The 24992-nt window shown below is 31.5% G+C and overlaps 1 protein-coding gene across 1 annotated transcript; it reads right to left on the bottom strand.

The window, feature by feature from the left end:
* Positions 1-249: 249 nt before the first annotated feature.
* Positions 250-20669, bottom strand: LOC111704695 (101 kDa malaria antigen). Its single transcript, XM_023477008.1, has 11 exons — positions 20580-20669; positions 17397-17434; positions 15482-15579; positions 13745-13808; positions 8861-8916; positions 7916-7922; positions 6317-6415; positions 3414-3635; positions 2822-2913; positions 948-990; positions 250-334 (listed from the first exon to the last, which is right to left on the bottom strand). The coding sequence occupies exons 1-11, from the start codon at positions 20614-20616 to the stop codon at positions 278-280; spliced, it is 813 nt and encodes a 270-aa protein (XP_023332776.1). The 5' UTR covers positions 20617-20669; the 3' UTR covers positions 250-277.
* Between the last annotated feature and the right edge of the window lie 4323 nt (positions 20670-24992).

Below are 24992 nucleotides of genomic sequence, written 5' to 3'. Positions count from 1 at the left end.
AACACCATTAAAAAAATTTAGAATGGCCCAAAACTTTCTTTATCAACCTTTTCACCGAAATTCCCGGGTTACATATAGATTCAGAACTGGGAACTTAAGAATGGGATATCCTTAATCCCGATTGGTTAATGAATCTAGAGATTAATAACAAGAGGTGAACAAGCATTATTTAATATGGAGATTAAGAAAAAAGGAGATCAAGCATTAATCCCGATATCCACTATTCAAAAGTTCCTAGCTTAGACCCCTCAGCCTTTTAGACAAGGAATTATTTGTTCTAGATATTTTCCTGAGATCCCGGGATTCCAGGGGCCAGAGCTCCATAAACACCTCCCTAGGGATCCAATTTATAATTCTCAAATCTTATATATTACTTTCAATACATTTGTTAAATTTTCTCTGATTTTTCTTTAAAAATATGTATTTTCTTACATTTCTGATAAAAATATACTTTTTTATATTTCTTTCTCGACATTTTTTTTATTCTCTATTTATACAGAGCTTCTCTAACCGTCTACGGGACTTGATTGTAAAGATGTAAGGATTAGAAAATTTAATTTCAGAATATAAGTTTTTTTTCTTTCTTTAAAGGTACTGAACACACCCAAAAAGCTATAATTTTCTTATCCCTATATCTTTGCAACACCTGTGAAATTTCAAACTTGTAATACTTAAATTATCTAGCACACAGTAATCCAAAGATTTTGAGCTCTCTCAAAATAGATCTATATTTTGTCAATTTCTCCTTTAAAAAAAAATCTAGATGCAAGCATTTTGACACTTTTAAGTCGACCAGTCTTTAAGTTTTAAATATTAAAAGTCTACGATATCAAGGTGCAAAATTATGAGAAATATAAAATTAAAGTTTGATGCGAGTAATCATATGTTTTGTTTTTTACTAAAACTTACATCTGACGAATATTTTTTACAAGTTAACGTTGATTTACCTTCTCCTCCCATTCCTGCGGAAATCTGTCATACTGAGTATTCCTAGAATATTTATCAAATTAAAAAATCAGCTGGCAATTTTATTTTGATCCGTTCTTTGTTTAACATTACCCTAAAAAGATATCTGTTCTATGTTTAACCTATACAATAGAAGGTATCCGTCCTATGTTTATCCTATACCAGAGAAGGTAACCGTCCTATTTTAACATATACCAGAGAAAGTAACCGTACTTTATATAACCTATAACTCAGAAGGTATCCGTCCTTTGCATAACCTATTCCTGAGAAGTTATCCATCCTATGCTTAACCTATACCTCACAAGTTATCCGTCTTATGTTTGACCTTTTCCTAAGAAAGTAATCGTCCTATGTTTAACAAATACTAGAGAAGATATCCGTCCTATGTTTAACCTTTATATGAGAAGGTATCCGTCCTATGTTTAACCTAAACTAGAGAAGTTATTCGTCCTATTTTTAACCTATACCTGAGAAGGTATCTATGCTTAACCTTTACCAGATAAGGTAACCGTCCTATGTTTAACCTAAACCAGAGAGGGTATCTCTTCTATGTTTAGCCTATACTAAAATGGTATCCGTTCTATGCTTAACCTATACTAGAGAAGGTATCTGTCCTCAGTTTAAACTATACCAGAGAAGTTATCCGTCCTATGCTTAACCTATACATAAGAAGGTAACCGTCCTATGTTTAACCTATACCTGAGAAGGTATCCGTCATTTGCTTAACCTATACTTGAGAAGGTAACCCTTCTTTTTTTAACCTATACCTCAGAAGATATCCTTCCTATGTTTTACCTTTACCTGAGGAGGTATCCGCCCTATGGTAAACCTATACCAGAGAAGGTAACCGTCCTATGTTTAACCTATGCCAGATATGATTTCCGTCCTAGTTTGACCTATACCTGAGAAGGTATCCGTCCTATACTTAACTTATACCAGAGAAAGTATCCGTCCTATGTTTAACCTATACCTCAGAAGGTATCCGTCCTATGTTTAACCTATACCAGAGAAGGTATCCGTCCTGGGTTTATCCTATACTAGTGAAGGTATCCGTCCTATGTTTATCCTATACCAGAGAAGGTATCCGTCCTATGTTTATCCTATACCAGAGAATAACCTAAACCTAAGAAGGTAACCGTCCTTTGTTTAACGTATACCAGAGAGGGTATCTCTCCTAGGTTTAGCCTATACTAAAATGGTATCCGTCCTATGTTATCCTATACCAGAGAAGGTATCTGTCCTATGTTTAACCTATACCAGAGAAGGCATCCGTCCTATGTTGAAACTAAACCAGAGAAGGTATCCGTCCCATGTTTAACCTATACCAGAGAAGGTATCCGTTCTATTTTTAACCTATACCTTAGAAGTTAACCGTCCTATACTTAACATATACCTCAGAAGTTATCCGTCCTATGTTTAATCTTTATATGAAAAGGTATCCGTCCTATGCTTAACCTTTACTAGAGAAGTTATCCGTCCTATTTTTAACCTATACCTAAGAAGGTGTCTTATCCTTAACCTTTACCAGAGAAGGTAACTGTCCTATGTTTAACGTATACCAGAGAGGGTATCTCTTCTATGTTTAGCCTATGCTAAAATGGTATCTGTCCTATGTTAAACTTATACTAGAAAAGGTATCCTTCCTATTTTTAATCTTTACCTGAAAATATCCATCCTATGTTAACCTATACCAGAGAAGGTATCCGTCCTATCTATAACCTTTACATATAGATATCCATCCGTTTAACCTATATTAGAGAAGGTATCTGTCCTTTCTACAAACCTTTAGCTATAGATATCCTTCCTATGTTAAACCTACATCAGAGAAGGTATTCGCCCTATGTTTGCCTTTTACCTGAGTAAGTATCCATCCTTGTAAACGGCTGGTTCAACCACTATCGCCGAAATATCCTCATGTAGACGGCCGAAAGGAAAAAGTAGAACTTGCTAAATATAAACAATACAAAAGGACTTGGTACAGAAAGAACCGCAGGTATAGTGAGAACCAGAAAACTCTGGAACAAAGAAAAGGCCAACTAATAACTTTGAATAAACCAATATACAGAAATTTTGCAGTGTATACAGACACATTTCTCTTAATAATTGATTCAAAAAGTTCTAGTATAACTATTTGCTTTGTACCAACATTAAATACACTTAATTTTTACTTTAATATCATACTCTACAGTTTTCTGGTTTTCACTGTCGGGGATGTTTTAATATTTCCCATACAAAAAAAAACTCTAAAACTATTTCGTGGATATAAACCTTAAGATGTCAACCTAACATAATTTTTGGAGAAAAATGTTTTCCTTAAAGTCTAAATAAGCACTTTAAACATTCGTTAGTATTTGACTCCACTCCCAATGTGCAAGCAATATTTTAGCTATTTTGTAGAAACTAAAAGCAAAGATAAAAAAATCTTTTATGCGTTCTAAAGAAAATACCTCAAATCGGTTTTGATGATTAGGTCTCACGTTTTGTCCCATATTTAACTCTTTCTTCTCCTCTTCTTTCTCCTTTGTGTCCTCCTTCTCTTCCTCCTCCTTCTCCTTCAACTTCTCCTCCTTCTCCTCAACCTCCTCTTTCTCCTCCATCTTCTCCTCAACCTCCTCTTTCTCCTCCATCTTCTCCTCAACCTTCTCCTTCTTCTGTATCTCCTCTTCCTCCTGCAAGAAAAAATATAAAATTTTAACTATTAAGAATTTTGACTTCTTAGAAGAAACTTGATGTTTCAAGAAGAAAACTTTATGTTTGAATAACTATATATTTCAAGAACTTTATGTTTCAAGAACTTTATGTTTCCAGAATTTTATGTTTCAAGAACTTTATGTTTCCAGAATTTTATGTTTCAAGAACTTTATGTTTTAATAATTTTATGTTTCAAGAACTTTATATTTCAAAAACTTTATGTTTTAAGAACTTTATGTTTTAAGAACTTTATGATTCAAGAACTTTATGTTTTAAGAACTTTATGATTCAAGAACTTTATGTTTCAAGAACTTTATGTTTTGATCAAGAAGAATAAGAAATCTTGATGTTTCAACTTTATGTATCATGATGTCAAAGAAGACAACTTGATGTTTCAAAAAACAAATTGATGTTTCAAGAAGAACACTTGATGTTTCTGGAAGAAAATTTGATGTATCATGAAGAAATCTGAATGTATCTTCATGTCAAAGATGACAACTTGATGTTTCAAGAAGAAATCTTGATGTTTCAAGAAGAAATCTCAATGTTTCAAGAAGAAAACGTTTCAAGAAGAAACTTGATGTTGCAAGAAGAAATCTTGATGTTTCAAGAAGAAATCTTGATGTTTTAAGAAGAAATCTTGATGTTTCAAGAAGAGATCTTGATGTTTCAAGAAGAAATCTCAATGTTTCAAGAAGAAAACTTAATGTTTCAAGAAGAATCTTGATGTTTCAAGAAGAAATCTTGATGTTTCAAGAAGACATCTTGATGTATCAAGAAGAAATCCTGATGTTTCAAGAAGAAATCTTGATGTTTTAAGAAGAAATCTTGATGTTTCAAGAAGAAATCTCAATGTTTCAAGAAGAAAACTTAATGTTTCAAGAAGAAAACTTAATGTTTCAAGAAGAAAACTTAATGTTTCAAGAAGAAAACTTAATGTTTCAAGAAGAAAACTTGATGTTTCAAGAAGAAAACTTAATGTTTCAAGAAGAAATCTTGATGTTTCAAGAAGAAATCTTGATGTTTCAAGAAGAAATCTTGATGTTTCAAGAAGAAATCTCAATGTTTCAAGAAGAAAAATCTTGATGTTTCAAGAAGAAATCTTAATGTTTCAAGAAGAAATCTTGATGTTTCAAGAAGAAATCTTAATGTTTCAAGAAAAAAAACTTGTTCAACGTGTCAAGTGACCCTTTAGGAAAAAACAGAGGCGCAATTTGGGTATTTAGAATTAGCCGAAAACTGCGTTATTTTAAAATAAAAATGATAAAAATATATTTATAAAAATGTTTTTTGCATGTTTCCAACCTCAGCACTTATTTTGAATGGTTTGTCACATTTATAATGGAATAGGTCACTTATAACTAATTTTTCATCCTGCAATCTAAACCTTAAATGTACAGATATCAAATTGGAAAAAAAAATATAAATGTGAAACAAATTTACTATTATAAATAATGTAAGTTTGAAATATCAAAGGCTTACACCACCAGGTTGGAAAGATTAAGGAACATGAAAATCAGATTGTGTGCAGGCAAAGACTCAAGTACTTTCCCAATAAAAGTCAATCCACTCAATTTAGACTTTTTAAACCAGTCCAGTCAAAAGGTTCCTTAATTTTAACGGACAGACAAACAAACAGACATTTAGAATTTACTCTCTTATATCCGTCTATAGTTGGCTTGTAGATATATAGATATATAAAAATTAATCTATATTATTTGTTTGTTTCTATGTTCGTTCAAAACTAATGAACCCTTTGGCTGATTTGCCTCAAATTTTAATCTGAGAACTCAAAAGGACCCAGATATTGTGCTCAGTTTGATTTAAAAATGATAACTGGCAAATAAGGAGGAAGTTTAAATCTCTAGGCAACGATGCAAGATTTGTCTCGAAACTAAACAGTTTCTATTAGAATTCTTAAACCAAGTAAAAGATTTTTCCGTGAAGCTGCCGAGTTCCTCAAACTAACTTTTAGGCAAATTCAAAGGATTCATGAGCTAGGATCGGACATCCCAACAATATACAAACAAACAGTGATTACTACAATATATATAATGAATAGATTATAGAATAAGTACAGCTAGAATATATCTCGACTTTTATAATTGATATCTAACACCGTCCTTCAACATTGCAAATCTTATTGCGGTGCATTGGAATAACTATGAAACGTAATATATTGTTAAAACAAGATACAAAGAAGTACTATCTAGCTCTTTGTCTGTCAGCTTGGATGTCCCATCATAACTTATGAACCCCTTATCAGATTTGCCACGGATATGTTTTAACCTAGGTTTAAAAATCGAAATTTTACCAAATCAGAAAAAGCTGGGTTTCCAAACTCACTTTCACTTAGACTGACTCATCTTTGATTACTCACAGGAAGTGCGATGCCGGATATTTAAAGTATAATTTCAGTTTTAGGGTCTATATATTTCTGTACATTTTAACTTAAAGATCTCACTGATAAGTTCGGGTTTTTTTCAATAAACGGGCCGGCATCTAACCAGCTAGAGCGTGCTGTAAAGTACACATACAGATTATACCAGGCAAAACGGGACGGTACATCCAATGCACTAACCCCCTCGAGGAAAATTCTAATGCGTCTCACTCAGGAAATGTCTCACTGTTATATTAGATTTTGTTTTCTTAGATTTACCTTAGGGAATTTGCGCTGACCGGCTTTAGGCTGCAGAGAGTAGGGAAGGGCAGGTAGGTTGAGCCCAAGAGAACTTAAGTTCGTCAATCTATATCCACTCTAGATATAAACAATCAATCTATATCCACTCTAGATATAATCAATCAATCTATATCCACTCTAGATATAATCAATCAATCTATATCCACTCTAGATACAATCAATCAATCTATATCCACTCTAAATACGATCAATCAATAACTTATATAGAGATGGACATCGTTTTTGTGAACGAACGAAATATTTCAAAACGAACCATATTTTTCAGGAACTACATGGTGTCATTCATCAAGTAGTTTTAAATTATTTACAAATATTACAAAATAAAGCGTGTATTAAAATCCAATCATTAAGTGTTTTCAATTCCCTAAAGGGTATCTGGCTTTATTAGGAAAAAAGTTCCAAAAACAAACAATATGAACATAATTAACGAACAAATTTCATTAATCGCCTAAACCCGGTCTTAAATACATAAAATTCAGTCGTCGTAAATATCAATAAACTGTAAACTTAGGGTCATTTCAAGTACCGGGCCAACTTTTAATCAGCTAGAGCAACCGGTACAGTACAAATTCAGACTGTATAAACTTTTGATTTTAATTTTTGCTCTGAAAAGCTTTCAAATAGCCATGGATTCACAGAAACATGAAAACAAAGAGAAGCTGTCAGTTAACAGCTTCTCTTTGTTTGCTTGTGTAAAGCTTGTTAGAAATCAAAAATTTAATAGAAAATACGTCTTCATTGTATTGTTATAAACGCCAACTACTGTATAATTCCGTCTTCATTGTATTGTTATAAACGCCAACTACTGTATAATTCCGTCTTCATTGTATTGTTATAAACGCCAACTACTGCATAATTCCGTCTTCATTGTATCGATATAAACGCCAACTACTGTATAATTCCGTCTTCATTGTATTGTTATAAACGCCAACTACTGTATAATAAACTGAATGAGGTTGTATAAACATGAAATTAATAGGATTCCCCACATGGAATATACTATTAATGAGAACTTGGAACTTTTAAAGTAAACGTACGTACTTCATGTGCCTTTTCATTTATAGAGTGGCATGTACGAATCCCAATGGCACCTTCCACCGTTTAATGGCGGACATATCCTTATTTTCCCAGCTCAAATTGAAGTACCGTGAACTCAAAAGTAAATTGTACGCTCCTACAAATATAATCTAGAATATTCCGGCACTCAATTTTCTCCGAGAACTGTGAATGTGACATAATATACTGGTAAATAGAAAGAAAGTTCTTTCTTCAGTCCCTTAGCTGATATATTTTATAGGTATACTTAAAAAGCCCCCTCTGCAATGTCTCCGTAATCATCAAAATAAAGAGACGTGGATAAGGGTGTAAGTATAAGTCACACTAATCTAAGCTAAATAGGCGTATGATAGGCCGGGTACTGTACAAATTTTGGCCGCGCCATCAAAGATGAAACCAGTACGCAGACTCTGTCTGGTTCAAATTCAAATTGACCCATAGTCCACCGTGAAGTGCAATAAATTTGTGTTTACAACGAAGTTACTAAAGTCTAAATCTTACCTCATCACTTAACAGGACATCGGTCAGATACAATCAAATTTGTACTTTGTCACAATAAACTAAGGTTCATTTTATTTTGGTTTGAAATTTTGCATGATTCTTTTGAAATGGAGAAAAATGGAGTACGAGGTTGCCCTAGTCAAGGGATTCCGCGTTAAATCTTCAACTTCAAATATGTTAAAAACCGTGTGATTTACACAAATATGTAAAGGATTTGATCACATAGTTTTAATTGGCCTTTTACTTTTTTAAAGTGAAAAACAAAATGTTTATCATACCATTAACAATTCAACCACTTTTTGAGAAGATATCGTTTTGACTCTAGAATGTAATAATAAATAATGTAAACAATAGCTTGAAATATATTGATTAAGGAATACCGCAAAGGTTGACACTTTAAGAAGTGATTACACGGAATGTGAACTGTTTTATTGTGGATATCGAGATCAATGCTTGATCTCATTCTTTGGTTAATCTGCAGATTAATATAATCTTTATTCGATATCCCGCCGTGTAATGTTATCCTGAAAGGATAACTAAAATGAAGGAATAACTAAAATTAAAAGTTCCCAGAGTGAAAAATCGAGATCAAACGACCGGGATAATGAGTATCCAGCACAAAAGTTCCCAGTTCAGTTCAATATTGCTTCATGGTTTCCTGTAGCTTTGCATTAGTTTCTTTTTTTACAAATTCATGAGCTAAACAAACTCCGACATTTTAATCGTAATGTTTTTGAGACAGTAAAGACGACCGGAAACTCTAAAAATGTGACGATCCCACAATAAACTTTTTAATTTTGATAGATTTGGCAAAGAAACAAACAAGTTTACAATTGCAGGGAATCGTGAATATAAGGAAACAGAACGTAAAAGGTTTTGAAGTCTCATCCTTTCTGGGTCCCCCTGTATAAATAAAATAATATTTTGAATGTTTCTGATGTATTCCTAATATACGGATTTAAAACATCCTCTCCCTGCTCTCCCTGGCTTGAATACACTCCCTGAACAATTTAAATTTTAAATTTTAAGTTTTTAGTTTTAAATTTTAAATTTGCTTAAAAATACAATCATACTCCAGATTTGGGTTAAAACTTTAAGTCTGTGGGGATACGTACAAGACTAGCCGTGGGAAACATAAAACATAAATATTCAAATTTTTCATTCGCTCTTTAAAGAGAGAGACCGTCTTGACATGGTAGTTGAGCTGGAAGTGCAGTTTTGTAGCGAAAAACTTTAGGATTCATTTGATACCAATTAGACATTTTTACGGTGTACATTTTTTAAATAAGAGTGAAAAGGCGTTTTGAATATTTCAGTCAGCAGAAGAAACGTTTTTCACAATCATTTAATAACCCGGCCAAACCTGTAAAACAAATTTGTTGATATTAATACATCTTCTCCCCCCCCCCGTAAGTCGTCTTTACCAAAACCCTCTCGGAGACAATATCCAATCCAAAGCAAGTCTCCGTCCAACTTCATCTGTATACTCTCCGACAAACGAAACAATAACCAGTGAAAAGTTTTACTAAGTGAAAGATCAAATACATAAATAACTTTGCAATCCATAGTAAACTCCACTTAAACAATCGGGTATATATTTTCAGAAGTATTTATAAATGTTTTAAACTACACCACCAAACCCTCAAACACTTAACCACTTCTTTTCAATCCATGAAACACGAAAAACTAGTAAGCTTTTTTATCAAACATTTAACTACACTAAAATATTGTCATTTATGTTCAATATACCTGCATTTTATTATTTTATTTTATAGGTTTGAAATACATCTATTTAATGATATTGACTAACCAACGAATCGACCTAACGAACGAACCAACCTAACCACCGAACCGACCTAACCAACGAACCAACCTAACCAACGAACCGACCTAACCAACCTAACCAACGAACCAATTAACCAATGAACCAACCTAACCAACGAACCGACCTAACCAATGAACCAACCTAACCAACGAACCGACCTAACCAACGAACCAACCTAACCAACGAACCGACCTAACCAACGAACCAACCTAACCAACAAACCAATTAACCAATGAACCAACCTAACCAATGAACCGACCTAACCAACGAACCAACCTAACCAACGAACCAATTAGCCAATTAACCAACCAGACTATTAGTCTGTTAATCACCGATGCCTGCCTATTGTTTTACAAAATTATATTACAGACCAATTTGCTAATTAGGAACATATTTCTTGAAAATAAAATTCGATGAAAGCCATAGTAGAACCGTAGAATCGAATATTCATTATCATCAATACCTTTGCTGTTTCTAAAATTTTATTCGCATATTTCTTCAAAACAAGCTACCCTTGATGAAAGAACTTGCATAAACCAGCGAGGTTTTAAAATAAATTATAATAACTTATTTTCAATGATATAAGTTCATTATTGTTCTCAACCTGTTTGTTTACGTACATGCAACTACACTAGTCTAATATAAGGTCTTTAGGATTTTTGAACTTGATCTAAAATAAGTATATGTTGTTAATCTATGATGGTACAGAGACAGATTCACGTTGAGTTTAAGATATTTCATGTAGGGCCTAAAAAGAAAATCAAGTTTTCAAATCTTGCCTGAATCCAATATGTAATCTTAAGCATTTTTCTTTACACACAACAAAATTTGACAAATACATGTTTTAAATATCTTTAACTGTAAAGAATCTCAATACATAATTTATTTCAACCTTCCTTTTCCCAAACTGCAGGACAGAACACTCATAAGACTCAGAAGACTCATAACGTGAAATTCCATGTGTTTTGTGTATTTCTGCAGATTTAAATCTTCAAAAATCTGTTGTATCTTACTCAAATCCGAGAGTTTAACAGTTACTGAGATGGAATTTAAAGAATTTGAGCCGCGGTTTAAATCCGCCAAAACCCGGTTTAAATTAAGCGCCGGTTTAAATCTTGAAACATTTGATGCAATTTTAAGAGGAACCAACCATATTATTTAAACCGCGGCTTAAATTTAAACCGTCGCTCAAATTCTTTAAATTCGGCCACTCAAGTGTTTTCTTCTCTAGTTAAGGTAAACGAAGCTTAAAAGAGCTTTTGTTTTAGTATTATTTGTAGCAAAAGACTCGACAAAATATACTATTAATTTGTAAAGGAGTTGAGTGTTTGCTACAAACTCTGATTTTCTAATATGTATATCTTTGCAATCCAATGTCGTAGATCTTAGATATTTCAAACTATTAATACTTATAGCTAAAATGATCTAAGTTTGAAATATCAAAGGTTTGCACCATCAGGTTGCAAAGATATTGGGATCAGAAGATTTGATTTTGTGGCAAAAACTCAATTTCTTTTGTTGTGACTGATTAAAGAAAAATGCTCATGATTAAACAGTGGATTCAGGCAAGATTTGAAAACTTGATCTTATTTTTAGGCCCTACATGAAATATTTTCAACTCAACGTGAATATGTTACTATACCATCATAAAACAACATCATATACTTGTTATTTTAGATTAAGTCTAAAAACCCTGAAGACATTATATTTGACCAGTGACTAGTTTGTAGAATAGAATTTGTTCAACGTTTTGTCCATGTTATTTAAGAATTGTAAAAAAACATTTCTTCTATTTACTTGGCTCTGTTTACAATTACAGACTGAAACAACAGGTGAAATATTGCAAGCGGATTTACGCTCTTATTTTAAAGTTGTTAAACCGTAAAAATGTCTAATTGGTATTAAATGAATCATAAATTATATCTCTACAATACTGCACTTTTAGCTCAGCTACCATGTCTAGCCGGTCTCTCCCTTTAAAGGTCTCGACGTAATTTCAAGTGACCTTAAAAAATAACAGAATCATCTTAGTTATAAATCAAGAAATTATGAAGCAGAGACCTGGAAGGAAATTGATAATTTTAACTTGCTACAGTGAAACCCTTAATAACGAATACATCGAAAGAATTCATCAAACGTCGTATTCTCCACTTTCTGATAATGGAATGTTGCAGATATTTAGTTTTTTAATAGATGATTATATGGAATTCTTTAAAACTGTTCCCGCATATTCATGGCTATTTATTTATTTTCGCAAATACTGAAATTTACGCGTAAATATATTATAAAACTCATTGAAGAATTGTCAAGACGACATTTGATATATTCTTCCGATGTATTCTTTATTAAGGGTTTCACTGTATGAACATTTTTTAGGACTAAGTCGCACTTTAAAGTGTCGCAACACCTTGGCTTTTGATTCTACCTTACTAACTTATACTTTTTAATACTGCACGTATCTATTGAAATGTAGATTTTATAAATATAAAGCAATTGTTTTTAGTTTTTAGTTCTATAGAAGTTAAATATTCTTATTGATTATTGTTCAAGGCCTTGACAGCTTTGGAGTTGTGTTTGAAAACACACAGTCCCTTTAATGAGAGAAATAATTACGTACGAGGGCTTTGAACAGACAAAAACGTATAAAACTTTTAACAGATGTCTTTTACGTGATAAAAATCAGATTTCTTTCATCAAATTTAAAATAAATGCGTAAAATTCTTCCTAAAAAAATTCTTTTCGAAAAGCCTATTCAACAAATTTGTATTGTTTTTAAAGTATTGAAAATAAAACTATTTAAATTGGTTAATGCCAAGAAATTCAAAGATTGATGAAAATAATATGTACTGCTATAAACAAGAATACATAATATTTCACATTTTTAAACATTTTTTTTTTAATTTAATCATTTCAATGGGAAAACACGCCAGATAGTTTCATTCAATTGATTCCTCTGACGTGTTTAAAATGTACTATTTTCTCAATAAATTAATGCCTAAGTTTTACAATAGTAAAACAAACAAAAATTTGTACCAGGCACAATATGAGCCCTTTTCATTTTAAATTCGTTGTTGATGGTGATGGACTAAACCTTTGTTGAGTAAATAAAGTAGATGTTAGTTCCATACTTATTGAAAATCTATGTCGGTCTGGGTTGACCCTCGTTAGTTCTTAAGATTGTTTCTGTCAGGAAGATTAAAAAGAAATTGTAATGAAATTGAATCTTTGCCGAAAATTTACATTTTTCTAATCCCTAAATCTTTACTATACCTGATGTTGTAAACCATTGCTATTTCAAAGTTTATATTATTTGATCCAATAGAATTTATAGTTTGGGATATAAAAGATCTACCACATCAGGTTACAAAGATATAGACATTATCAGAAAATCAGAATTTATGGCAAGGCCTCAATTTCCTGACAACATGTAAATTCAATTTACTCTTTGTAAATTTGTAGATTATAAAAGGTTTTATTGTATACATGTAAATAATTTGTAAATTGTAAATGCCTTTTAAGTGTAATCAATTGTATATACGATTATTTTTATATTGACTAAAAAAGTGGTAAAAACATGTTAATTGTAAATCACAAACAATTATTCTTATTTGGCAAAACAAAATTGTAAATTTTAAGTTGCAAATGAAAACTTTTTAAATTTCTTTAATACTTCAGAAAAAATTAGTTAAAATTTTATTTTTTAAAAGTAACTTTGAACCACCTTCTCAGTGTTCCACGAAGTAAATTACTTATGATTATCATTTTCGTGAAATATTATCGCTTTTTGCTTTTTATTGGTAAATTTTTAATAGAAAAAAGGGGAATTATAATTTTTTTAATTTTTAAATCAGACGATTTTATCTCCTTCTTCTAATAACCTTTTATTTTATGAGATAAAAAATCTAGACTTTAAAAAATCCAACAAACACAGAAATGGTTATGAAGATAAAAAGAAAACTGATTTTAAAAAAAAAACTACATTTAAAATATTCTTAAAACTTTACCTTTACTCCCCCAGCTGCCCCACGGATTTCTGCCCTGAATCCGTCCCCGTGCCTGTACGCCATTCTAAATAATAATTGTGTAAGAAGGCGCAACTTTGTTGTACTTAGGGGAAGGGGGGGGGAAGGAGGGGGGAGNCAGACTGGAGAAGAGATAGTACTATTGCAGCAGACTGGAGAAGAGATAGTACTATTGCAGCAGACTGGAGAAGAGATAGTACTATTGCAGCAGACTGGAGAAGGAATAAAGAAGATGTTGCTAGGTTGTAGAACGGGACAAGAGATAGTACTATTGCAGCAGACTGGAGAAGGGATAGCGTTTGATATGTATAGATTGCCAGAATTCTTAACGGAATTATTGAAGAATAAGATGAAGAAGACAGGAAACTGGAATACGATGCCAGAAAACAAACAAGAGGAGAAGATCCTAGGAGATATTATACTAACAAACTAAGGCTGTGGATACAAGCATATGCTCCAATATACAGGCTTTAGAGAAACTAAAAGATGCTGTTAGGAAAACCAAGGTTAGAAAATATTTAAATTTTCTTACATGTAAAAGATACATCATTTTCTAATTCTGTTTTTAATATTGTGAATAATGCCACCGAGATTAATTTCTAGATTTTCACCTTTAATCAGATTATCTTCTCTAAGACTTGTATTTTATAACTGAATATATTGAATAAAATGTATATGCCAACAAAAACATATTTATGATAAAAGGCTATAAAATTATGTAAAAGGGGTCAAATTGTGATCGAAAGTCACAGTTTTCTGAAATATTGACAGAACCGTTAAATCCACGTGTGGCATACACACTGAATCTTTAAAATTTAGGCCAGAGGACTGAACTACTAGATCCCATATAGACCAGGGCAAGTGGAGGAGCTCAACTCTGTTTTCATTGTACTTCAACCTACAGGTCGTTGTACTTTGTCTGTAGGTTGATTGTTATTAATAGTAATAATAATAATAATAATCAGATTTACTTCTCTAAGACTTGTATTTTATAACTGACTTAACCAAAAGAACTCAGGTAATCCTCGGCTATGCTTTTATTGTGACAAGAAAGGAAATTTGGCACGAGATTGTAAAGAAAAAATAAGAATCCAGGAGGTTACGAAGGAAGGGGGAGAATAAGAGAGGTGGAGAGAAAGGTGACGGACATAAAGACTGCAGTGGCCAAGATAGCCTCGCATTTTCCCTCCTTGCATTTTCCCTGTAGAGTTCCAACAACGGACAGTTGGAAACTCAAGAGATACAGAAAGTTAATTTAGTAAATAGTAATACTGATAAATTAATTCAAATCTCGTAACTGTCCGACCTAATAATGACGGGTTAACAGAGAACTGTGAGACTAAGATTAAGTTAGAAAAGAAAGTGTTTAGTTGGGAAAAGTTAGTGATGAACTTGATCAGTATAGAAAAGTCCAAGGAAAACGACCATAAAACCTCATATGTGAAATTCAAAAAGTATAAAAGCGAGGCTTATAGGTAATTTCCAAAGGCATTTTCCTAAGGTGACTTTCCAAGTGACAATTGCTCACGTTGCCATTTGGGAAAATACTCTTGGGAAGTTGCCGCTTGGAGAAATGCATTTAGGAAAGTACCTAACACCTCTTTTGTCCATACTCACTTATAAGTTCCATTTAGGAAAGTACCTAACACCTCTTTTGTCCATACTCACTTATAAGTTCCATTTAGGAAAGTACCTAACACCTCTTTTGTCCATACTCACTTATAAGTTCCATCTAGTTGTTTAAGAACAATTTGATTTTCTGTCGCTAGATGGAGCAAAGGATCATTCATCAGAGATCTAGCATTCCTCACATTTATCTAGAATATGTACAGTAGAGTTGAGGCCGAACTTAAAGAATTTGAGTGCCGACTTAAATTTGAGACGCTCCGCGGGCTCAAATACGGTTCGGTCCACTTCAAATTGTATTCAATGTTTCAAGATTTAAGCCAGCGCTCAATTTAAACCGGTTTTTGGCAGGTTAGAGACGCGGCTCAAATTCTTTAAATTCGGACACTGGGCGTCGTTCTCATGTGAACGAACAAAATTATCAAGAACGATGCTATTGCTCTGATAGAAAAAAGACACATAGAATTTGCATTTTTATTATATTAGAACGATCTATTAAAGAACGAATGTGGAACAAACAGTAATTGGTTTAAAAGAATGGTGTGGAAATGTTCTTTGTATAATAGTAAATTCTGTCGGTTTGGTGGGGTTGGCCAATGACCGTGTCCCTTCACCCAACTTCCCCCCATTCAGCCCCTCCCCCCCCCCTAAACCTTTTCCAACCCGTTCCTTGGGACCGTTCTCGAAATCGTTCTCGATCAAGAACACAAAGAACAGAACAGGAAGGGAACAATTGGATTAATAACGAACGGGTAACGAACGATCTGGCGGGAGGCCCTGGTTCTAGAAAGAGGAACAAACAATTTTTTAAAAAAAGGATCACACCCAGCCCTAATGTAAAGTAAATAGCAGGAATTGGATAATTTATCTTTGTACTTATGATAAAATCAAGGTTCTTCATTCATAGATTCATAACGGTCAGTAAATGGCCTCTGTCTGAAAAAAGAAAGATTATGGAAAGTGACATATTTTCCAGCTTTTGGAAAATGATGTTTTGTCTATTTTGGCTTCTAATAGCCCTAAAACGTGTTTAAAAAACTCAAGGGGAATAAAATCAAAATTAAAATAGTTAAAAACTATCTTTGTGTTTTTATGCATTTGTATTGTTATAGGATGTCTGATTAACATGTGTACCTATTACACCTTTATTTTAGCCACATTAACTAGCATTTTAGAATTATGTCCGTTTTGTATATAAACTTGTATATATTTCTTATATAAGTCTATGCATCTATGCATCCTATGCATCCTATGCAGCCGTATATAAACTTGTATATATTTCTTATACAAGTCTATGCATCTATCCTATGCAGCCGTATATAAACTTGAATATATTTCTTATACAAGTATATGCATCTATGCATCTATGCATCCTATGCAAATGATAAAACTCGTTTTTAACTCCAATGGTCTCATATCGTGCCTGGTATCGTTAATAATCCTGTTAAACCGTACTATTTTTTTGAATCCTCATAATTTTTTTTTAACCTTTAGAACCTTTTTAAACCTTTATACTCTTTTTGAACCTTGATACTCTTTCTAAACCTTTATAATCGTTTTAAACCTTAAAAATCTCTTTAGACCTCTATATTTTTTTTAAACCTTAATAATCGTTTTAAACCTTCTTAATATTTCTAAACCTTTATGATCGTTTTAAACCTTAATAATCGTTTTAAACCTTCTTAATATTTTTAAACCTTTATGATCGTTTTAAACCTTAATAATCGTTTTAAACCTTTATAATATTTTTAAACCTTTAAATTCGTTTTCAACCTTTAGAATTTTTTAAAACCTTTATAATCTTTTTATACGTTTGTAACCTTTTAGAAAGTTAATAATTTTTTTTAAACCTTCATTATCCTTTTAAATCTTTAAAACCTTTTATAAACTAAAGAAACTGCGAGGTCTCAATATCGTGCCAGTAATTTGGCACAAATTTGTCTTTTGTCTAGATTGGAATGAAAAGTTTGATAATCTTCTGAAAACTTTAAAATAATATTTTACTAACCTTGACTGTACCTTCCACCAGCCTTTCATCTCCGAGTACTAAACAAAATATCTAATTTTGAACATATTGTTTGAACACAATATTAAAAACTTGTTTCTTCAGTTTAGCTATTATGGCTTTTTTGCTGAGAATTTTTATGATATAATCCGTTTTTGGTCAATTCTAATAGATTTAGTATTTTTGTGCATGTATGTGCAGCAAAAATCGGGAAAAAGAGACATTTTCTTTCAATCAAATTGATTTGTAAAATTTAAATTTGCATTTTTTTAAAGTTCGACACGTTTTAAATTCTTTATTTCAAAATTTAGTGTTTAGTAACGTCATGGGGAAAATAAGTATTTATTGAGATCAATTATAATGATTAATTTATTAATTTGAAAATTTCATGATTTTAATCGAGAAAAAATGTTAAGATTTAAGAATATTTCAGATAAAATGTTTAATTTAATAAAACTTGGCGAACCTCTAAACACTTGTTAGAAATAGAATACAGGGTGTCTCACGAAACATAACAGTAACAAGGCGACTTTAGACAGACAACCTACTTTAACATGTCTGATTCTTGAATCTGAAACCAACATTCTCCTAGTCCTGGCATTTCCAACATTTTATCTAACTTTTTCTGTGCTGTACATATTACTGGAGATATCAAGAATTTCGTAAAGATTTCAATTTTGTTAAAAAAACAAAATTGTCGAAATCTTAACGAAATTTTTCATATTTCGGTTGATATTGAAAGCACAAAAAAGGTAGACCAAATTTTGGAAATGTCAGGACCAGGGGTATTTTGTGATTATTTATAATTTTATTTCTAAAATAAGGTTGACAAATAAATACATAAAATTATATCAAAATTAAAAACAACCTTAAGTCGTAGCTTGCTACTGTCATGATTCGTAGGACACCCTGTATATGAAAGCTTGGCTCGTGGAATGATTTTTTAACAATTAAAGAACTAGATGGATGTCCTGTTAACAACAACATTGTCTAGACAAACACATTCACAAATCACTATCACGCTTTTCATACGTTTTTTTTTAATGTCTTGATATATAATGAATAAATCTACGTTATTTAAACGTGAACCAAACGTACGTTTTGAAAAGAAATTAAGAACTTGCTAATTCCTAATTTTTTCTGTTATATAATCGTATCTTGGGTTAATTAATGACAAAATAATAATATAGGAATTCTATTTAAACCATTTTAAAACTGGGTGATTAACTTTTCAGGAATTTGAGGAAATAATACACGAGCATACAGTGGTGATTATATGGCGTTTGGTCATTTCATAGAAAGACATTTCATAGATAGGACATTTCATAGACAAAACAATTCAGAAATAGGATATTTCAAAGACAGAGAATATTTTTCATAGATAAATTTATATTTTTCTTCCAATGAATCTCATCTAATAAATCATACCCTATTCTTTCTACAATCTCTCTGATTTTTACACTTCACATATTTATTCATATTTTTGCTTTAACTGATAACATATTAAACAGGGGCGTACGAGGTCAAAATGTGCCCCCCCCTTACACAAATGCTCTCGTACGCCCCTGATATTATATTGTTGATTTCTTGTTAGTCAAACAGAGCTAAAAACTTTAGAATGAGATATCCTTAATCCCGATTACTTAATCTGAGTATCTAATGGACACACTTCTGATTTTCTTCTTAAACCGTTCTTTCTTGGATATAGTAAATAAAAATCAAAAACCGGTTTTTTTAAATTAGAGAGTCTCTCCCGTTTCTACATATAATCTAAAATGACGCGCAAAATTTCAAATTTATCGGCTTCACATACACGACTCTGATTGGTTAAATTTTATACACTTTTCAGGATACAAGTACAAGATTATGTTAGTCTCGAGATTAAGAAAAAAAGAGAATCAAGCATTAATCTCGATATCCACCATTCTAAAGTAATCAGCTCAGAGCTGAAAACTTTTGAATGGGATATCCTTAACCCTGATCGGATAGTTAATCTGGAGATTAAAAATGAGAGGAGAACAAGCATTATTTAATCTCGAGATTAAGAAAAAGAGTGGATTAAGCATTAATCTCGATATCCACCATTCTAAAGTATTCAGCTCTGATCACATTTTCTAAAATTTTGACACATTTTTACATACCCAAAGCATTAAATTGAATTAAAAAATTTGTTTTTGTGTATATGAAATTGCCTCTCAATGAAATGTCCTGTCTATGGAAAGTCCTAGCTATAAAATGTCCTATCTCTAAATTTCTTTTATTCTATGAAATGTCCTGTCAATGAAATTTCTTATCTATGATTTTCATATCTATGAAATTTCCAACTATGAAATGCCTTTCTATGAAATGACCCTACAACGACTATATCAATACAATGAAGACGACTTTTTATTTAATTTTTCATTGTTAACAAGCCTTTTTTCGAACGACAAATTTACAAGTAATCAAAGAGGAGAAATTAATTGACAGCTTTTCTTGACTTCTATGTTTATGTGTATCCATACTGTTTAACAGATTGATATTAATCAAAATTAAAATGGAAAGTCGTCTTCATTGTTTTTATATAACCGCTTAACACTGTAGGTTCCTACGGCTTCAAGTTCCGTCAAATTTGACTTTTAAAATATCCAGAACTTAGCGAAGGGTGTTTTGTAGAAATTACAGAAAACAAATAAGTAATTAAGTAAAAAAATTAGATTAAAGAAAGCAATGTGAATTTAAAAGTATAAACAATATAGAAGGTAAAGGAACTGTTATAGAGCACTGCAAACTTGGATTCATTTCAAGTATCTTGCCGACTTTTAATCAGCTAGAGAAAGCTGCATGTACGGTATGCATACAGATTATATTAGTTAATATCCCATTCTAATGAAACTTTCTTATGAATGTCCGATGTGTAATGGTGCCATATGAGCAACGGTGGAGTTATCTTTTTACTACTTTCTACTAATTGATAATTTTCAATCCCGGTTTCTGAGAAGAAATTCCAGATTTCTTGCTGCTGAAAGACTGAGAGAAAATTATGAGAATTAAAGCTCCAAGCTAGAAAATGACTATATCTTATACATTAATGATTAGATAATGGTCTAGAGGGTACTGTAGTGAATCAGGCATAGCCCTCTTTAAAAAGAGGGTCACAACAAATTCCCAGCACAGTCCCTTTAAGAAGAAACGTATAAAAATCACCTGTTTTAAGAAAAAGAAGTAAAAGTATTGTTAGCATATTTTTCCTGTTTACTTGTCACTGTCCAGGTCTATCCTAGACCCTGTATAAACTGCTAAGTTTGGACTCTATTTCTCCAGACCCAAATATGAGTATATGTAGGCTTTAAACAACAGGGATAAACATGGGCAACACATATTTGTTTACTTTTTTTAAATCTTTTTTCTTAATTCTAAATTTAGTTGAATTTTATATAAAATTTTCAAGAAAAGCATTCCCCCCCCCCCTCCCTCCCCTTTTGTGGTGGTTTCTCCTGTACACAGGGCAACATGTAGATTGTAGATTGTAGAGCTCTTATATACAATACAAAACCTTTTTAACCTACTAGACTTACAGGGTTGATACTAGGCCTTTTCATGCTTTTTAGATAGATAGAGAAATAGATAGTTAGATAGTTAGAAAGATAGAAAGACATGAGGGGGGGAGGAGAAATTGTTAGGAGATTTTTTAGATGATTTCTAATCTCTCTAGTCTTGTCATCGTAAACACTAGAATCTGATAAAACAGTTTGGTAAAATATACTGAAGAGTTTACAATAAGAGTTTATAAACAGTTTAGTAAAATATACTGAAGAGTTTATAAAAAGTTTGGTAAAATATACTGAAGAGTTTATAAACAGTATAGTAAAATATACTGAAGAGTTTATAAACAGTATAGTAAAATATACTGAAGAGTTTATGAACAGTTTAGTTAAATATATTGAAGAGTTTATAAGCAGTGTAGTTAAATGTATTAAAGAGTTTATAAACAGTTTAGTAAAATATATTAAAGAGTTTATAAACAGTATAGTAAAATATACTGAAGAGTTTATAAACAGTTTAGTTAAATATATTGAAGAGTTTATAAACAGTATAGTAAAATACACTAAAGAGTTTATAAAGAGTTTAGTAGAATATATTGAAGAGTTTATAAAGAGTTTAGTTAAATATATTGAAAAGTTTATAAACAGTATAGGAAAATATACTGAAGAGTTTATAAACAGTATAGTAAAATACACTAAAGAGTTTATAAAGAGTTTAGTTAAATATATTGAAGAGTTTCTAAACAGTTTAGTAAAATATATCGAAGAGTTTATAAACAGTTTCGCTAAATGTACTTTTGAGTTTGTAAACAGTTTGGTAAATTACACTAAATAGTTTATAAACAGTTTAGTAAAATATATTGAAGAGTTTATGAACAATTGATAACTGAAATGATAAATATGTTATATAATGAGTAATGATCAATGCCGCCTATTTGTGCAAATTTTTGCATATTTTTTTTTCTTGTGTAAAACTTCTTTTGTATTCAAAATATTTAAAAAAATTTAAACTACACCATTTATATATGTATGTATATCTTTGTGTGTGAATAAATCTTTATAATATAATAATTTAAGAAAAAAATCAAAGTCCTGAATCAGTTAAAGGTTTAAAGGATACTGTTGTGAATCAGTTAAAGGTTTAAAGGATACTGTTGTGAATCAGTTAAAGGTTTAAAGGATACTGTTGTGAATCAGTTAAAGGTTTAAAGGATACTGTTGTGAATCAGTTTAAGGTTTAAAGGTTACTGCTGTGAATCGCGCACGTCACTCTACAATTTGAGGGTCCTTTACCATTATGCACACAGTCTCTTTTAGATATTTTTAACACATTGTTTAATTCGCGCTATCTCATGATAGTTATTTTTAACAAGTCCAACAATTGTTCATAAATATTAAAGAATTTTCACAATTAAAAATATTTTAAAATATATTTCTCAAGATACATTCAGAGAAGACAAACAGACGTGAATTGAACTACATATAATAAAACGTATTATAGAATACCATTGAGTCTATTAGATATTGAATAAGATGTTAATATCATTGAGTCTATTAGATGTTGAATAAGATGTTAATATCATTGAGTCTATTATATGTTGAATAAGATGTTAATATCATTGATTCTATTAGATGTTAAATAAGATGTTAATATCATTGAGTCTATTAGATGTTGAATAAGATGTTAATATCATTGAGTCTATTAGATTTTGAATAAGATTTTACTTAAGACGCCAATTGTAACATGTGTCAAGTAATATTTCTTTGCCTTTATTAAAATTATTAAATAAAATTTTTCACCGTAGAAATACTTTTTTGTATAAACAGCAAACTAGTTCACAGATTTAAAAAATTTAAAGTTAGTTATAATTGTCAGTTTTAGTATTTATTTTAAACACAAAATACAAAATAATAATGTATAATGGTTCAGCTAAAAACAAAACACAAAAGAAAATTTAATATGAGCTAATTGAAATTATAATGCTTAATAGTTTTGTTCTGATCGGTATTTGTTGAAACACACTATTTATATCAAAATCTCAACTAAATATACATTCATTGTGCATTTACAAGTAGATACTTAGTCAGCACTCAAATAATCAAAACAATTTCAGGAATGCATTCATTGAACTTATAAATACATATTGATCCAGCAAAAGTAACAATCTATTTTAGTTGACTTTTGTAGTCTTTGCATCCACTATTAGCAAAGGGGTGAACCCATTCTTGTTGACTGTAGTAGACTTTGATATCTAGCATTAGCAAAGGGTGTGAACCCATGTATTTGTTGACTGTAGTAGACTTTGACATCTACCATTAGCAAAAAGTGTGGACCCATACTCAATGACTGTTGTAGCCTTTGACATCTACCATTAGCAAAGGGTGTGAACCCATGTACTCGTTGACTGTAGTAGACTTTGACATCTACCATTAGCAAAAAGTGTGAACCCATACTCAATAACTGTAGTAGACTTTAACATCTACCATTAGCAAAGGGTATGATCCCATGTACTCGTTGACTGTAGTAGACTGTGACATCCACTAATAGCAAAGGGTTTGAACCTCTTCTTGTTGACTTCAGAAGACTTTGACATCTAGCATTAGATAATGGTGTGAACCCGTACTAGTTGACTGTAGTAGACTTTGACATGTACCATTAGGAAAGTGTTTGAACCCATACTTGTTGACTGTAGTAGACTTTGACATTTACCATTAGCAAAGGTTGTGAGCCCATACTCGTTAACCCTGGTAGAATTTGACATCTACCATTATCAAAGGGCTTGAACCTCTTCTTGTTTACTTTAGTAGACTTTGACATCTACCATCAGTAAAGGGTGTGAACCCATACTCGTTGACTGTAGTAGACTTTGACATCTAGTGGATTATTTTCAGATAATTTTGATACAGTTTTATGTCTATTTCTCGAGACAGGAACATCAGATAGATGTGTTATAGGCAAAGAGAATAGAATATATATTGGAGGGGAATTTAGAAAATCCCTCGGTATGAATTTTTTCAGTCCCTTACAGCCTGAAAGGTAGTTCAAAGTGTACAATTATGTAAATGTTCACAAATTATATGCAGTAGAGTACACAAATACAGTATGTTCCCTAGACTATCTATTTCAATTTCTAATTTTTTAAAGCTGTTAAATAAACTTTATGAAATGAAACAGGTGAATAGAATAATCAAATTCAAAACAAAATAATTTAAAAATATCATAAAATATAAACTCTATACAAATGTGGTGAAAGATAATCATGACTATATAGGTTTTAATATCTGAATAATTTGTTTGAAATTAAATTGATTTTTTTACGGTCTAAGTCGCATGTTGCAATTTTCTGAATTTGTATGGGCGCTAAGTTATTCAGTATGAGACGTCTTTAACAATTTTCTCCTTATAGACACAACAGATAGAAGTAAGATTAGTAGCGATCAAAAGCGCTTTTTTATCGCATTAAGCCTATACCCCCTTTTTTTTCGCGAACACTCCCTTTAATATTTACCATCTTTTTTGGAACCTATAAAATATCAGTATTTTTAAGACGGAAGATTTATATTATGAAAACCTTCTAAAATGATCATTAATTCCCCCCACCTCTCCTCCCCACCCCCGAGCACATAAACTTACACAAAACAAGCTCAACACACCTATGCATACAGGTAGAACCATGCAGTACTGGGGGGGGGGGGAGTTTTTCTGTAGATTACAATATATATATATAGTCAATTGGGCTTTTAATTAGAATATAATCGTATTAAATTGAGTTTTGTCAAATAAAATATTTTTTGGAATATTAAAATTTATAATTTAGTTTCATCATTTGAGTTGTAAGGAGTGGTTGTTGAGAAATCTAATGAATCTACAATATACAATATACACTATACAATACAATCTACAGTCTACACCATACTCCTTGGTCTATACACTGATGTTTTGAGTTTTAATATACAATACACTTTACAATATACAATATACAATATACAATACACTATACAATATACAATATACTCCTTGGTCTATACACTGATGTTTTGAGTTTTAATATACAATACACTTTACAATATACAA

This window comes from Eurytemora carolleeae, unplaced genomic scaffold (assembly GCF_000591075.1).
Source record: "Eurytemora carolleeae unplaced genomic scaffold, Eaff_2.0 scaffold627, whole genome shotgun sequence".
NCBI lineage: Eukaryota > Metazoa > Arthropoda > Copepoda > Calanoida > Temoridae > Eurytemora > Eurytemora carolleeae.
Note: the sequence above shows the minus strand (reverse complement) of the source record. Positions and strands in the feature narration are given on the sequence as shown.